Source organism: Prionailurus bengalensis, chromosome B4, assembly GCF_016509475.1.
Source record: "Prionailurus bengalensis isolate Pbe53 chromosome B4, Fcat_Pben_1.1_paternal_pri, whole genome shotgun sequence".
NCBI lineage: Eukaryota > Metazoa > Chordata > Mammalia > Carnivora > Felidae > Prionailurus > Prionailurus bengalensis.
This window is the reverse complement of record NC_057358.1, coordinates 134,840,970-134,858,223: the sequence shown is the minus strand read 5'-3', so window position 1 is coordinate 134,858,223 and position 17,254 is coordinate 134,840,970. Positions and strand designations below refer to the sequence as shown.

General features: G+C 42.7%; 1 protein-coding gene across 7 annotated transcripts in view; it reads right to left on the bottom strand.

The window, feature by feature from the left end:
• Positions 1-17,254, bottom strand: part of XRCC6 (X-ray repair cross complementing 6) — a 29,468-nt gene that overhangs the window by 7,591 nt on the left and 4,623 nt on the right. For 2 of the 7 annotated variants that reach the window (XM_043562733.1, XM_043562737.1), the window contains exons 1-9: positions 17,105-17,230; positions 16,398-16,481; positions 11,056-11,168; positions 6,442-6,580; positions 5,968-6,222; positions 5,217-5,400; positions 3,878-4,064; positions 2,437-2,605; positions 1,562-1,723 (exon numbers count right to left, since the gene is read on the bottom strand). In XM_043562733.1, the coding sequence (XP_043418668.1) occupies positions 1,562-1,723; positions 2,437-2,605; positions 3,878-4,064; positions 5,217-5,400; positions 5,968-6,222; positions 6,442-6,580; positions 11,056-11,168; positions 16,398-16,473 (1,285 nt within the window). In that variant the 5' untranslated portion in view covers positions 16,474-16,481; positions 17,105-17,230. Of the gene's footprint in view, positions 1-1,561; positions 1,724-2,436; positions 2,606-3,877; positions 4,065-5,216; positions 5,401-5,967; positions 6,223-6,441; positions 6,581-11,055; positions 11,169-16,397; positions 17,231-17,254 lie in introns of those variants that run through there. The other 5 variants (XM_043562738.1, XM_043562739.1, XM_043562735.1 and 2 more) reach the window with 4 other exon arrangements.

Sequence of the window (17,254 nt, the reverse complement as noted above, 5' to 3'; positions counted from 1 at the left end):
GTTCCCCCACCGCCTCCACACACAAAAAGTAAAGAGGAAGGGTTATCAGGCCGATCTTGTTCCAGTTTTCTGTCAGGTTCTAAAAGGCTGCAAAATCTAGGCTGGAACCGACTGCTGCCGCCAGGTGAGGGGCCCTGGCTAGCAATGCCCACGACACTGAGCAAGAGGAAGGAGCAAGTCCCTCTGCTCTCCTCTGCCCTACAGTCTCGCTCTAAGCACTCACTATGGACGGAGCCTCATTGCGAGCCAGCTGGCAAAGGAGGAACCCGAGTTGGAGAGTCTCGGCCTCGGCAGCACAGAGCATAACAGGAGGAATTTGGAGCGGACAGACAAGAGTTTACTAGCTGATATGCAAAGCTATTCCTCAGGATTTTGACAACCAGGGCTAGAGATATAACATATTCAAAGAGTTACTTTATAAAGTTCATTAAAAAAAAAAAAGTTGGGATTTCTTCTTCTTTTTTTTTTTTTTTAATGTTCATTCATTTATTTTTGAGAGAACAAGCAGGGGAGAGGAGACAGAGGGAGAGAGAATCCCAAACAGGCTCTGAGCGGTCAGCACGCAGCCCGACGTGGGGCTCAATCTCACTACTGTGAGATCATGACTTGAGCTGAAATCAAGAGGAGGACGCTTAATTGACTTAGGCTCTCCACAAAATTCATTTTTATTAACATGGCTAAAAAAAAGAAGACTACCTTCTCTTGGCTACTTTGGGCTAGGTACTTGTACATTTATTAACTTATTTCAAATGTGAAACAACCTGAAGAGAAAGGTGTTCCAGAATTCTCATCTTTACAGGCAAGGAATATAAACAGAAAAGTTAAAATTATTTGCCCAAGTTAGCCAGGTGACGTGTGGCAGAGACGGGCCTGAAACAAAAGAAAGTAAACTTTTCCACACATAAGAGTAAGATGTGGTCAAGTATGACATCAAAACCCATGGTCTTTCTACTACACATCACTGCCTTGGTGTATGCAGAAGATAAACCAAACATTAAACATTGCAAGGGTGGGGCGCCTGGGTGGCTCAGTCGGTTAAGCGTCCGACTTCAGCTCAGGTCACGATCTCGCGGTCCGTGAGTTCGAGCCCCACGTCGGGCTCTGGGCTGATGGCTCAGAGCCTGGAGCCTGCTTCCGATTCTGTGTCTCCCTCTCTCTCTGCCCCTCCCCCGTTCATGCTCTGTCTCTCTCTGTCTCAAAAATAAACGTTAAAAAAAAATTTTTTTTTGAACATTTCAAGGGTGCCAAAGAATTGCTTTTGGTAAAGAAAAGTATCAGCAGTGAGCTATCAACTTGGTCACTAACCTGCCAACAGTCCCTGTGCAGCCAATTCTCGACTGTGGCTGTAGAGCTGCCTTGTGCAGCTGTACATGTTGTGCACTGCACAACCATATTTGGCAGCTTTACCTGGCTCTGCATCTGTGTCATCTGTGAAACCCCGAAAATGCACAAATGCCCCATTCCTGGAGACTATGGTTCAGCAGGTCTGAGTTGGAATCCTATGAGTGATTCCAAAGTCTGAGCAAAGTTCAGTAGCACTGAAAGTATCTCTTCCACATACCTGGGGGAGTCACCTGAATTTTCTGGTCATCCAGCTCCTCTTCCTGTGGCAACAAGACCACAAAATAAGGAGGGGTGTTCCGACGGGGGGTGTATCTGCACACCGCCATGACCTCCTTCTCCAGACACTTGGTGAGTAGAGCACTGAACAGAGTTGAGCTCCCTAAAAAACAAACGGCCCAAGGATCTGCATCCCAAAAGTGTCTCCTTTTTTCCCTGGTAGCTCATGTTATAAGCCTACAATTTCTCTCCCATTTTCTTAAAAGGGCTTGTGATACTTCAACAAGTGAGGTGTGAGAAGCCCAGAGCTGACGAGCAGCAGAGGCACAGAAGGGAAGAAAAAGGGATTAGATGCCTCGAATACCCCATTTAGAGGTGTGAATTATTAACATTAGTTCACTTTTACTATATTTAGGCTGACAATGTAAGTAAGCCCCAGTTACTAATGAAAGCCAATCAGGTCAAATCCAGGGGGTTCATTAGCTACAGCACAGAGGAATAGAGGTCTGGACAGCACAAACCCAACGACCTAATTCGTATCATCTTTAATTGCCGACACGAAGGAAGAAACTGGTTTTTCTTCTTTGTTAACTCTGTATCTGATGCCTCAAAGAAAGAATTCCATAGGAAGTAAGTTTTAAAAATACTAATTCCGTATCTCCCCCGCCACCCTCCGGATATTCACAATGCATAGCAGTGTATTATAGGTCCTAAAGAAATCTCTTAGACTTTGTTTAGTCCCAAATTTCCAAAGCTTATCTGACCAGAAACACTTTCAAAATACCCCCTTAAGCCGTCCTATCCAGTCTGCAGGCAGCTCGCTCGGTAAACTACCTTCTGTTACTCATTCATTTACCCTTGATCGAAGTCACATACCATTTACCAGGGACTCCTCGGGGTACACAAAGAGGGAGGGCCTCAGGTAATGGTGCTTCTTCAGCATTATCAAGGGCTTGAAACCGATGAGAATCAAGCCTGGTTCATCAAACCGTTTCAGCTCTTCTGTTTCCTCTTTCTCTAGCACAATCTGACGATTCCCATAGATCTAAAGGAAGGGGAACACGAGGGCCACATAAAGCGGCTACGTGGAGATACTTAGTTGATCCTTGGTTGGTCCTTACCTTATGCAAAAAAAATCTGAGGTTCTCTCCCACATTTTGTATAATGAAAAAGGACGACTCATTTGATTTTAATTTTAGATACCAAATCATTCCTCAGGTTGCACAAAGGTGAGAGAATGAGGGAAGACAACGTTCTGCCTTCTCAGTCTGTCCTTCTGATTACGAAAGGCATACGTGTATCATTTCAAAGCATAGGAGAAAATTTCGTTTGGGGAAGGGAAAAAAACCCCAAAACTCTCCCTAAAAAAGTGCGGTTTACATCTAACATACTTCCTTCATTCATCTCCCTAGTTGATTCTAAAGTATTTTCTGCTACCATATGCAAGCAAGGAATTTAACTATTAGAACAGAATGCAGAGTGGTCAGGGCTAAAGTTTCCACTGACATCTCTTTCAAACACTGGCTCTAACTTTCTAGCTCTCAAGGTATTAATGATCTAGATGCCTGGCTGGCTCAGCCAGTGAAGCATGTGACTCTTAATCCTGGGGTTGTAAATTCAAGCCCTACATTGGGTATAGAGATTACTTAAAAATAAAATCTTTAGGGGTGCCTGGGTGGCTCAGTTTGTTAAGCGTCTGACTTTGGCTCAGGTCAGGATTTGTGGTTTGTAGGTTTGACCCCCACATCAGGCTCTATGCTGACAGCTCGGAGCCTGGAGCCTGCTTCGGATTCTGTGTCTCCCTCTCTCTCTGCCCCTCCCCAACTCGTGTTCGGTCTCTCTCAAAAATAAACATTAAAGAAAATTTATAAAAAAAAAAGATAAATAATTAAAAAAAATAAAGTCTCTTAAAAAAGATGATCTAGAGGCACCTGGTTGGCTCAGTTGGTTAAGCAACTGACTTCGGCTCAGGTCATAATCTCACGGTTCATGGGTTCAAGCCCAGCATCGGGCTCTGTGCTGACAGCTCAGAGCCTGGAGCCTGCTTTGGATTCTGTGTCTCCCTCTCTCTCTGCCCTTCCCCCACTTGTGCTCTGTCTCTCTCTCTCTTAAAGATAAATAAAATGTAAAAAAAAATTAAAAAAAAAAAAAAAAGATCTATATGCCATAGTTCCAAACAGTAATGGCTTTATGCTTTAACAGCTTAGCTACAAAGATGCATACATACATGAAAGACACTTAACTAGTTAGGCTGATCAATGTCTCCCTCCCTATTGACTCTTCAATGGGACAAAACTCAGTAAGAAAGCAGGCCTACCTGAGACCTCTTGGTGTCACTAGGCAGAAGCAAACTGCCTGTGTTTACATTAAATGTCCGGGTCTTGGTTTTCACTGGTTCATTGGTTTCCCGATAAAGTCTCACTGGAGGAGGTCTGTAAGCCTTCTGGACCAGATTATAAATGCCGACAGTGAGCGCTATATCTTTGCTGAGTTTAAGCTTCAGGCTGGAGGAGAGAAAAGTATAAAAACAAACAAACACGGGACTGAAAGATTATGCTTTCCTAGCTAAATTCTACTCTCTCCAATAATCCAAATTCTTAGAATATAAATAGAATACATTTCCAGTAGAATTGTCAGTAATCTCTTGAAAACTGCTCAAAAACTACAACGGTCATATTCTCGTATGTTGTAGAAACTAGTGTAAAATGAAAGCCTCATATGAACCTTCAGAAAACAACATAGGGGAGCCCTTAGGATTCTAATGCCAACACCCTCTAAAGATAATCTAGGGTGCCTAGGTGGCTCAGTCGGTTAACTATCCAACTCTGGATCTCAGCTCAGGTCATGATCTCACGGTTCATGGGTTTGGGCCCCACGTCAGGCTCTGCACTGACAGTGAGCAGCCTGCTTGGGATTTTCTCTCTCCTCTCTCTCCACCCCTCCCCTGTTAATGCTCTGTCTCTCTCTCTCTAAGTAAATAAATAAACAAGAAAAGAAAAAAAGAAGATAACCTAACAATCTGGTTCCTATTGGTCTCAGGTTTATAAGAAATCAGAATAACTTGGGGCACCTGGGTGGCTCAGTTGGTTAAGCATCCAACTTCAGCTCAGGTCATGATTATCATGGGTTGTGGGTTCAAGTCCCACATCGGGCTCTGTGCTGACAGCTCAGAGTCTGGAGCCTGCTTCCAATTCTGTCTCTCTCCCTCTCTGCCCCTCCCCCACTAACACTCTGTCTCTCTCTCTCAAAAATAAACATTCAAAAACTTAAAAAAAAAAAAGAAATCAGAATAACTTAACAACAGAGAAAATAACTAGCACTTTCTGAGTTTTTGCTCTATACTAGGTATTGCTGTTATCCACAATTTACAGAGGAGAAGAAAGCAGACGATATACTAGTGCATGCAACTGAGGACAGCGTTAGGCCACAACTGTTTACCCCAAGCAAGCAGAGAGCTGTGTTATTTTGGAAAACTAGCACACCAGCTCTTTCCAGAGAAAAAGAAGCAAACACTTGTCCATCCTGAAGTAAAGCAAGTGTTTTAGAGGAAGACAGTGAGCCACAGCCCAGAGGTAAGTATTCAGGGAGGTCAAGGCAATGTGGTGCTTAAGATTAAGTAGGGGACTTGTGGGCAACTAGCCCAGGTTCGAGCATACCTGGAGAGCATGCGCTTCTTGGTCTCCTTGGCTCGAACCTTCCTCAACAGATCTTCCAGCTTGCTCGACTCTTCAAAGTGAACCCCGAGGTCCTCATCGTCTGCTATGCTGATGATATCTCGGTAGAACAAGGATATGTCAAAGCCCCCACGTTTCTTCAGGTGCATCAAGTCCAGGAAGATACCTGGGGCAAGGACAGCCAAAAGTGAGGGGAAAACAAACAGTTTTCATCAAGTGAGAATTTTTTTCAGTGGAGCTCAAATATGCAAAGAACTCGTGGGATTATTAACGTTTTCAGGACTTAAAGAATCAGTAAGGGAGTCAGCTGCCATAATGACAACTTACTCAAACCACTGCCACGCCTGGTAGCATGAAAAGTCAAGAAAAGCTCACTCTAGTGGAGCCCTTCAGAAAGCCAATGGCCTAAGGGCACCGGGTTTCAGGTCGTCATCTCATAGTTTCGTGAGTTCGAGCCCTGCATTGCAGAGCCTGCTTGGGATCCTCTCTCTCTCTCCCTCGCTCTCTGCCCCTCTCCCACTTGAGCTGTTGCTGTCTCTCTCAAAACAAATAAATAAACTTAAGAAAAAAAGAAAGTTAATGGCCTAGTTATTTTTAGCAGGAATGTTATACCTGTGTAACTTCATTTTATTCTTTTATTTCACTCTGAATGGTGAAAAGCAAATGTTTGACATCATCTATAGAGAAGTAGTAAGATTAAGTGCCAACTTAAAAGATCAGGGAAAATGCCAACCTGTGTCACGGAGATCCCCAGCTTTGGTCCTGGCCCGGCTGGCTCTGGCACTGTCATTGCCATGGGGGTCATCTTCATTGGTGAACAGCATGATCCTCTTATGGCTCATCTTGACCTGGACATCGCTAAAGAGGTTGGCACAGACCCACAGCACTTCACTTAGTGAGTAGTCAGATCCATGGCCAATGAGATCTTGGAAATGTTTTTTCCCCTGCTCCCCCTTAAACTGGTCAAGCTCAAGCACTCGCTTAGCACCTGATCAGAGACAGGAAGTCAAACGGGCAGAAAAATCAGAATGGTGTCAGTGCTGCTTTGCTAAGGCTAAAAGAAGAGCCTAGGGTCCTATTCTCACCCCGGAGGTGTTTAACCCACAAAGTCCTCAACCCAGGATCTACCTCCTTCTCCACGCCCCTCTTTGTCCAGGGTAGTGACCTTCCAACGTAAGGGAAAAGCTGATCTTAGAATACTACTGACCTGGATTATCCAACTCCTGTAAGACGTAAATATTTTTGAAATTCACTGAATTTTTATCTTTCTCAGTACCATAGAACACCACCGCCAAGAGATCTTGATTACTGCTTATGATCTTATTGGTATACACACTCTGGATACACTGATAAAAATCAAAATAAAATCCGATTAACACTTAACTACTCACCACTAAAATTAAGCTCCATAAGTGCCTTGCACGTCGTAGGTGAATTTATACATGGCATTAGGTTAAGGAATGACCCGTATCTTCAGGAAAGTCATGAATCAGTGAGAGGGATGGGCATATATATTACACTATAACAGAAGGCAGAGTGTGGTAAGTAGATAACAGAAGTATAAGCAGTTCCTACCATAAGAAATCAGAGAATTAAAAACATATATACTCAGGGAGGAAATTCTGCTATAAGGGGGAAAAACAGCCCAGTACTGGAATCAGAAAATCTGGATGTGAGTGAGTCCCACTAATGCCATTTACTTAACTGACTGAGTTTGAACAGGCCACTTGATCCCATCCCTCAAGTAGGTTGATACCAAGAAACAGAATTTACATACATAAAGTAATTACGTATATAAAAGGTTTAGGCTAACAATAATTAGATGTGACCCAACAATAAATCCGTAACTACTAACAGCATTTTTTTTCCTAACAGCATCTTCTGGAATAAAATGTGCTTCATTACACAATTAAATACACCAGTATTCCAGGAAAGTCCTATCTACCCATTTAAACTAAGGTCAGCATCAGGGCACCTGGCTGGCTCAGTCGGTAGAGCTCGCAACTCTTGACCTCAGGGTTGTAGGTTCGAGCCCCACGTTGGGTGTAGAGATTACTTAAAACTAAAATCTTTAAAATAAATACATAAATGAGAAAAGAAACTAAGGTCAGCATCGAGTAAATCAGGGTCTCATAACAGCTGGTCAGTCCTTTGACCTACTTAATTCTGGGAGGCATTGACATGAAGTTTCTGAATGTGCAGAGCTGAGAAATAGAGAGACCATGGCGACACCCCCAACCTGCCCCCATGCCTGGCTGAAGACTCTACCCAGACTTCCTCAAAAGTAATTCTCTCCCTAAACGCAGAACTTAAGGGGCGCCGGGGTGGCTCAGTCAGTTAAGCGTCTGACTTGGGCTCAGGTCACGATCTCATGGTTTGCGAGTCCCAGCCCCGTGTCGGGCTCTGTGCTGACAGCTCGGAGGAGCCTGGAGCCTGCTTCAGATTCTCTGTCTCCATCTCTCTACCCCTTCCCTACTCGCTGTCTCTGTCTCTCTCTCAAATATAAAAAAATAAAACATAAAAAAAATTAGTAATAAATAAATAACACATGCAGAACTTAAACTGTGTCTACTCACTGATAACAATCTGCATCGCAAGGAGTTATTCCTGTAAGTATTTGAATCTATTATCTTTTTATTGAAGTATAGTTGACACGTTACAGCAGTTCCAGGTGTACAACATAGTCACGTGACAAGTCTACACGTTATGCTTTGCTCACAAGTGTAGCTACCATCTGTCACCATATAATGCTATCACCATACCATAACTATATTCCCCCTATGCTGTATTTTTCATCCCCATAACTCTTTTTTTTAAGTAGGCTTCACACCCAGCACAGAGCCCAACACAGGGTTTGAACTCATGACACTGAGATCAAGACCTGAGCTGAGATCAAGAATCACTCGCTTAACTGACTGAGCCACCCAGGCGCCCCTCGTCCCAATGACTTTTAATCTACTTTGAGGAGCCTATAAACGTTTACAAAAATCTGTGAGGGCTTCTTTTAGGTTCTAAGAATTAAGAAAAAAAAAAAAAAAAAAGAATTTGAGAAAATGTTTTTTCATTGCTTATTAAATACATTATACTCATCCGTGAATGTCTCAATTATTTGCTATATGATACTACATTTTATTCTGGGTTCTTTTTTTATGTTTATTTTTGAGGGGGGCGCAGACAAAAAGGGTTCTTTAGGCATTGAGGTTTCTAAAACATTTTTTTAAGTTTGAATTTATTTATTTTTAAGAGAGAGACAGAGAGAGAGCAGGGGAGGGGCAGAGAGAGAGACAGAGTCCCAAGCAGGCTCTGCACAGTCAGCGGCATGTTACTCAGGCATCAAGGTTTCTAAAAACCCTTTGAAATTACATGCAGAACTATGACTGTATCTTTTTGGAGAGAGGGTACACAGCTGTCATCATATCCTCAGAGAGGTCCATGAGTCCAAAAAAGGTTAAAGCAGTGCTCCTCAAAGAGTAATCTCCAAGCTAGTAACAGCAGCATCACCTGGGAACTTGCTGGAAAGGCAAATTCTTGGTCCCAGCACTAGACTTTTACAGAATCAGAAATTCTGATTGTGGGGTAAGTCCCTGCAATCTGTGCTAGCCCTGTGTGGGATTCTGAAAAACGCTGCTTTAAAGTTAAAGTTAAGGACTGTTCTCTTTTTTTCTAGATGCAAGATATTCTGATTTGCCCAAAACAAGAACTGCTTGTATACAAATTAGAAAATGAGAAGCTTCTGTTTGGTTCCAAACTCTAAACATATAAGATATACAATAAGTCTTTGTAATTCTTCTGTATAAAGAAATGGTAATCTTTTGTTTTATTCTTTTGTTTTTTTTTTTTTTAAGTTTATTTTGACAGAGAGAGAGAAAGAGAGAGGGAGACAGAGAGAGAAAGAGAGGGCAGGCGTATGAGCAGGGGAGGGGCAGAGAGAGAGAGACAGAGACAAAGACAGAGAGAAAATCCCAAGCAGGTTCTGCCCTATCACTATGGAGCTTGACGCAGGGCTCGAACTCATGAACCAGGAGATCATGACCTGAGCAGAAATTAAGAGGCAGACACTTAACCGAATGAGCCACTCAAGCGCCCCAAGAAATGGTAATTTTTTTGAGGTAAAATTCACATAACAAAATTAACCATTTAATTTTTTTTTTTTAATTTTTTTTTTCAATGTTTATTTATTTTTGGGACAGAGAGAGACAGAGCATGAACGGGGGAGGGGCAGAGAGAGAGGGAGACACAGAATGGGAAACAGGCTCCAGGCTCTGAGCCATCAGCCCAGAGCCCGACGCGGGGCTCGAACTCACGGACCGCGAGATCGTGACCTGGCTGAAGTCGGACGCTTAACCGACTGCGCCACCCAGGCGCCCCTAACCATTGTATTTTAAAGCAGACTCCATGCCCAACATGGGATTTGAACTTACAACTCCAAGATCAAGAGTCTCATGCTTTAACGAATAAGCCAGCCAGGCATCCCCAAATTAACCTATTTTATTTTATTTTATTTTATTTTATTTTATTTTATTTTATTAATGTTTTATTATTTATCTTTGAGAGAGAGAGAGAGAGAGAGAGAGAGAGACAGAGTATGAACGGGGGAGGGGCAGAGACAGGGGGAGACACAGAATCCAAAGCAGGCTCCAAGCTCTGAACTGTTATTACAGAGCCCAACACGGGGCTCCAGCTCACAAACTGCGAGATCATGACCTGAGCAAAAGTTGGATGCTTAACTGACTGAGCCACCCAGGCGCCCCACCAACACTTCTTAGTATCCTTTTTTTTCCTCTCTATATTATAGCCATGCTAGTGACTTGTGATACCTCACTGTGGTGTCGGTTTGCTTTTCTCTAAGGACTCAGATGTTGTGGGTCTTTTTGTGGGCTCCTTGGCCATCTGTGTATCTTTAGAGAAATGTATATTCAAGTCCTATGCCCATTTTTTTAAAAATGTTTTAGTGTTCATTTTTGGGAGAGAGGGAAAGAGAGAGACACACAGAGCACGCATGGGGGAGGGGCAGAAAGAAAGGGGACACAGAATCTGGAGCAGGCTCCAGGCTCTCAGCTGTCAGCAGAGCCTGATGTGGGGCCCGAACCCACGAACCGCGAGATCATGACCTGAGCGTCCTGAAGTAGGACGCTTAACCAACTGAGCCCCCCAGGTGCCCCAAGTCTATGTCCATTTTTAAATTAGATTGTCTTTTTGTTGTAGTATTTTTCAACCACAGGTAATACTCAACTTCCAAATACCAATTACAAGAAGACTCACTTTGACACCGTATCTGCTGGAACTTTCTTTCTTCGTTCACACTCACACCTCTACAGGAGGAGCCTTCCTGTGCTACCAGAGCTAACACAGAAGGTGGGAGCAATGTATTACTAGGGTCTGAAGTTCAAACACAAAATAAAACAGGCCTGTTCTCCAGCACTGCTACCCTTTTTTATCTCAGAGTATAGGTAGCATTCCTGGGAGGCTAACCACTAATTATCATTCACCAACAAATTTTCAGAGTGCATAATTTTTTTTTTTTTAATTTTTTTTTTTCAACGTTTATTTATTTTTGGGACAGAGAGAGACAGAGCATGAACGGGGGAGGGGCAGAGAGAGAGGGAGACACAGAATCGGAAACAGGCTCCAGGCTCTGAGCCATCAGCCCAGAGCCCGACGCGGGGCTCGAACTCACGGATCGCGAGATCGTGACCTGGCTGAAGTCGGACGCTTAACCGAATGCACCACCCAGGCGCCCCTAGAGTGCATAATTTTTAAAGTGGTGTTAATAATTTTTTCTTTCATTTCTTTTTTTAAATAAAATAAAAGGTAGTCTTACCTGGATGCTCATGTCAAAAGGAGTCAGTTCAACTTCACTCTGAGATTCAAACATGGCCTTAGAACCATCAACCAAAAAAATCAAACTATCTCTTCCTGAATATGTATATTCTCCTATGGGGGAAAAAACAGGAGAAAATGTTTGCTCTTGTGCTCATATTTATGATGTTTATTATTATTCATATAAAATAGAAAAAATCCCATTACAATGCCCACTCTCCTCCCAAGAGTAACCACTATCCTGATTTTTATTTATTTATTTTTTTTTAATTTTTTTTTTTTTTTTCAACGTTTATTTACTTTTGGGACAGAGAGAGACAGAGCATGAACGGGGGAGGGGCAGAGAGAGAGGGAGACACAGAATCGGAAACAGGCTCCAGGCTCCGAGCCATCAGCCCAGAGCCTGACGCGGGGCTCGAACTCACGGACCACGAGATCGTGACCCGGCTGAAGTCGGATGCCCAACCGACTGCGCCACCCAGGCGCCCCTATCCTGATTTTTAATAATCATTTCCTTACTTTCTTTATAGTTTTATCGTCCAAGTGAACATTCCTGTCTAAATTTTTTTGTTAGTGTTTATTTATTTTTGAGGGGGGAGGGGCAGAGAGAGAGAAGGAAATAGAGAGTCTTTAACAGGCTCCAGGCTCCGTCCAAGCTGTCAGCACAGAGCCCAATGGGGGGCTCGAACCCATGAACCGTGAGATCATGAGCTGAGCCCAAGGCGGACACTAAGCCTACTAAGCCACCCAGGCACCCCCAAGTGAACATTCCTAAACACTAGTTTTGACTTGAAAAAAAAAATGTTTTTGAAGCCTCTTAATCTATAGATACCCCTTCCATCTTTTGTGTGTTGTGTGTTGTGTTGAAGAACCAGAATGTTGTGTTATGTACAGTTTTCCACATTATGGATTTTGCTGACTGCATTCTTTTGGCGTAGACAGACATAGTCCTCTGTCTTTTCTACTGAGGACCTAGAGAGGCTTCGTCAGATTCAAGTTTCCTATTCCCTTTTTTGGCATCATAGGCGATGTTTAGTTTAAAAAAAAAAAAAAAAAAACACATAAAATATCTGGTTGTCTCCCTTTTTGACACTGCTGCTTTCTAATACAATAGATGTAATTGCCCATCTGTAAAACAACACGATTATGGGTCAAGACCCCTAAACAAAAATTCTACCTTGACCCAGTGAATTCTACCTCTTAGCAATCTAAAGAACGTAAGATATGAAAAATCCCTTATGCAGAATTGTCCACAGTGTTGTTTATTAAAGTAAGAAATTGAAAATAACTGGGGCACCTGGGTGGCTCAGGCAGTTAAGTGTCTGACTTCGGCTCAGGTCATGATCTCACAGTTCATGGATCTGAGCCCTGCATTGGGATCTGCACTGACAGCTCTGAGCCTGGAGCCTGCTTCAGATTCTGGGTCTCCTTCTCTCTGCCCCTCCCCAACTTGTGCTCTCCTTCTCTCAAAAATAAATAAACATTTAAAAAAAAGAAGAAGAAAAGAAAAGTTTTAAAATAAAAGTAAAAGTATTGGGGAGAAAAAAAGAAATTGGGTCACCAGAGTGGCTCAGTCGGGTGAGTATCCGACTTTGGCTCAGATCACCATCTCACAGTTCGTGGGTTCGAGCTCCGTATCCGGCGCTCTGAGCTGACAGCTCAGAGCCTGGAGCCTGCTGCAGATTCTGTGTCTCCCTATCTCCCTCTGCCCCTCTCCCCACTCATTCTCTCTCTCTCTCTCTCTCTCACAAAATAAACTTTAAAAAATTTTTTAAAAATTGAAAATAACTAAAATGGGGGCACCTGGGTGGTTGAGCATCCAGTTCTTGGTTTAAGTTCAGGACATGATCTCACAGTCTGTGGGTTCAAGCCCTGCATCTGGCTCCATCCACGCTGACAGAGCAGAGCCTGTCTGGAGTCTTCTCTCTCTCCCTCTCTCTCTGACCCTCCCCTGATCTCTCTCTCACTCTCTCAAAATAAACAAATAAACTAAAAAAATTATTAAAAAAAAAAAAAAACTAAAATGTTTAACAGGAGGCAGACTGAATAAATTATAGTACATTTAAAATGACTTATGAAGACAACATATATATAATTACATGGAAAAATATATCTGTAATTCATTAAGGAAAAAAGGCAGAACTCAAAATTGTGTATATGTGCTTAAGATTCTCTGTATATATGGGAATGCAAGCTGGTGCAGCCACTCTGGAAAACAGTATGGAGGTTCTTCAAAAAACTAAAAATAGACCTACCCTACGACCCAGCAATTGCACGACTAGGCATTTATTCAAGGGATACCGGTGTGCTGTTTCGAAGGGACACATGCACCCCCATGTCTATAGCAGCACTATCGACAATAGCCAAAGGATGGAAAGAGCCCAAATGTCCATTGATGGGTGAATGGATAAAGAAGATGTGGTATATATATACAATGGAGTATTACTCCAATCAAAAAGAATGAAATCTTGCCATTTGCAACTATGTGGATGGAACTGGAGGGTATTATGCTGGGTGAAATTAGTTAGTCAGAGAAAGACAAATATCATATGACTTCACTCATATGAAGACTTTAAGAGACAAAACAGATGAACATAAGGGAAACAAAAATAACATAAAAACAGGGAGGGGGACAAAACATAAGAGACTCATAAATAGGAAGAACAGAGGGTTACAGGAGGAGGTGTGGGAGGGGGGATAGGCTAAATGGGGAAGGGGCACTAAGGAGTCTACTCCCGAAATCATTGTTGCACTATATGCTAACTAATTTGGATGTAAATTTTAAAAAGAATAAAATTAAAATTAAAAATTAAAAAAAAAATCAAGCAGATATTCCTCGCTATTTATACAATAAATAATAACATTACTAGTGATGTTTAGTTGAATTTTCACAGATTTTTTGAATTATCAGAGCTGATTTTTTATACTATCTGGTCTACCTTAGAAGACTTATAGTCTTCTATAGTTATAGAAGGTGCTATAACTTCAAATATACTTTTTTCGACAGGAACGTTTATTCAGGTTTTAACTTAGACACCACTTTCTTCAGAGAAGCCTTCCCTGACCACCCTAGCTAAATCAGTACCATTCATTCTCTATTATGAAATGCTAATTTTATCTTTGTCACTGCCCTTATCAATACTTGGCATTAATTTATCTACTCCTTGGCCTGGCAAGATCCTCAAAAGTAAGGACTTCGTTTACCCCATTGCCAAGAGCAGTGTCAGGCCCCACAAAGAGCTCACGCTTGACCAGTTGATTGCTGTGTACTAATAGAGCATTTCAAAAGCAAATAGTTAACGTGAATTTCATGTTTACATTCTACTGGTGTGACTTTTACTTTTTATTTAATTCCAGTATGGCTAACATACCGTGTTATTTTAGTTTCAAGTATACAATATAGTGATTCAACAATTCTATACATTACTCAGTGCTCATCATGATAAGTGTAGTCTTTAATCCCCATCACCTATTTCACCATGCCCCCACATACTTCCCCTTTGATAACCATCAGTTTCTTCTTTATACTTAAGAGTTTGTTTTCTTATTTGTCTCTTTTTTTCTTTATTCATTTGTTTTCTTTCTTAAATTCTAAGAGTGAAATCATATAGTATTTGTCTTTATCTGACTGAGTTATTTCACATAGTACTATACTTTCTAGAAATATCCATATTTAAAAAAAAAAGATTCTCTGTGTATATATGTTTAAAAAAAAAAATAGGGTGCCTGGCTGGCTCGGTCAGTAGAGAGTGCAACTTTTTTTTTTTAAACATTTATTTATTATTGAGAGACAGACACAGAGCATGAGCAGGGAAGGGGCAGAGAGAGGGGGAGACACAGAATCCGAAGCAGGCTCCAGATTCTGAGCTGTCAGCACAGAGCCCGACACGGGGCTGGAACTCACAAACCGTGAGATCATGACCCGAGCCGAAGTCAGTCGCTCAACCGAGCCACCCAGGTGCCCCTAAAGCATGCAACTCTTGATCTCCAGGTTGTGAGTTTGAGCCCCAAGATGGGTGGAAAAATTACTTTAAAAAAATCTTTCAAAATTACAAAAACTAAAATAAAAAATTTTTTAATTTAAAAATAAAAATGAAATGAAAAATATATCACTATGATTAACTATAAAAAATCAGATACAAAACAAAACAAAAAAAAAAACACAAAACCCAGACGTACATAGTTAGGAAATATAAGAATGAAAGATCTATGAAGGAAAAATGCAAAATGCCAAAATGCTGGTAGTGGCTGTATTAGGGTGGTAGAGTATATAGATTACAGTAAATTTTTTTCTTTTATGCTCTATATTTCTTACATTTGTCCTTTTTATTTACCTTTTAAATGTTTATTCATTTTTGAGAGAGAGAATGTGAGCAGGGGGAGAGGCAGAGAGACAGAGGGGGACAAGGGATCCAAAGCAGGCTCCAGGCTCCAAACTGACAGCAGTGAGCCAGATGTGGGGCTCAAATTCACCAAGGGTGAGATCATGACCTGAGCCAAAGTCAGACACTTAACCAACTGAGCCACCCAGGTGCCCCTGTTTCTCACTTTTTTTTTTTTTAATTTTTTTTTCAACGTTTATTTATTTTTGGGACAGAGAGAGACAGAGCATGAACGGGGGAGGGGCAGAGAGAGACGGAGACATAGAATCGGAAACAGGCTCCAGGCTCTGAGCCATCAGCCCAGAGCCCGATGCGGGGCTCGAACTCACGGACCGTGAGATCGTGACCTGGCTGAAGTCAGACGCTTAACCGACTGCGCCACCCAGGCGCCCCTGTTTCTCACTTTTAGTAAAAACACTTTAAAATTGTCTTACCCAGGACTTAAATCAACCAGTATGTAGATTACATGTACCCCTTATTTCTCTTCGTTTATCCTTTGTCTTACAGTCTTGTCTGAACATATACTCCCAAACCTGGAGGCTATGGCGAGGGAATGACTCTTATAACTGTGTTGCTAATGTTTTCTCTTTGGTTGCTGCAGCTACTGTAGTACTACAGTACTACTGTATTACTACTGAGGTCCTACGATGAGTAAAATAACTTTCCTGGGTGAGGAAGGGTCTTACCTGGGCCACCTAAAGTGACTCAAAGGATACCAATGCTCGGAGTCAGTTATTGGAGCTAATAGTTGTCAAGCTACCAGTACCCAGTAAAAAGTTCAAGGCTAGGAATGTCCCATAGACTAGAGCAGAATCTGAATAAAAGAGTCTAGGGTAGCTCTGCAAAGTTCAAAGGGAGAAAGCACTGGACATTGGGGAGAGAAGGGTGAGCCATGAAACAGCAGAAATAGACAGGGAAAGGCTTTCTTACACACAGAACAGCAAAGGTTAAAACCACTTACCACCTGCTTCAAGGCCCTCTTCTTCTTCTTCTTCTTCATCGCCTTCGTTTTTGTAATAAGACTCCCAACCTGACATAGCGTTTACTGCTCACCCGGTGAAATAAAGTTATGATCAGTAACAAGCAAATTTAAACCTAAAAAATATCGAATCCTAGGCTCCTAAAGTCTCGAGATTATTCGTGAGTAATGTGGAAGCGGATCCTGCTGCCTCCAGATCTCTCAGTGATTGAGATCCATTAGTCATGGGCATCATTCCAGCAGCAGCTTCACTGCAGCTATCCCTTAGGGCCTTTTTGGGGCTGGTGGTGGCCCGGGTGGTCCTCTGATTGGTGTGCTGGGGCAGCCCAACCTGGAGGTCCCGTCTGGCCTCCGGCACCAGCTGGACATATGATATTCCTGCTCCAGAATACTCCGCCCTCCAGCGAACCCACTACTCTACATCACGCCCCAAAATCTCCCCCAACGCCTCCTCCAGCCACGCCCAGCGGAGTCTCAAACGTAGGTGGGCCTCAAAGGCCAGGTGCCGCCCCCTACGGAAGACGGAACTGGGACCAGAAACTGTCTCTACCACGCAGGTCCGCACGCTTTGTGCTGGCCCTGCTCCGCGGTAAGGCAAGAAGGACGCGCAAGACTCAGAGAGCGAAGCAGGCCGAGGGCGGCCCTGGCCGGAAAGCAATGCACGCAGACAACACTCCCAAACCGCCTACCTTAGGTGCAAGGAACAGATCAATTTGGACAGAAGGCAGGGTACCGCGCACGCACGGGCTCTAGTTCTCGCTCCCAATCAACGCCCCCTACGTCATCACGCACAGTGCGCGCATTTCGCGTCAAATTGACACGCCCACCTCCACCTTCCG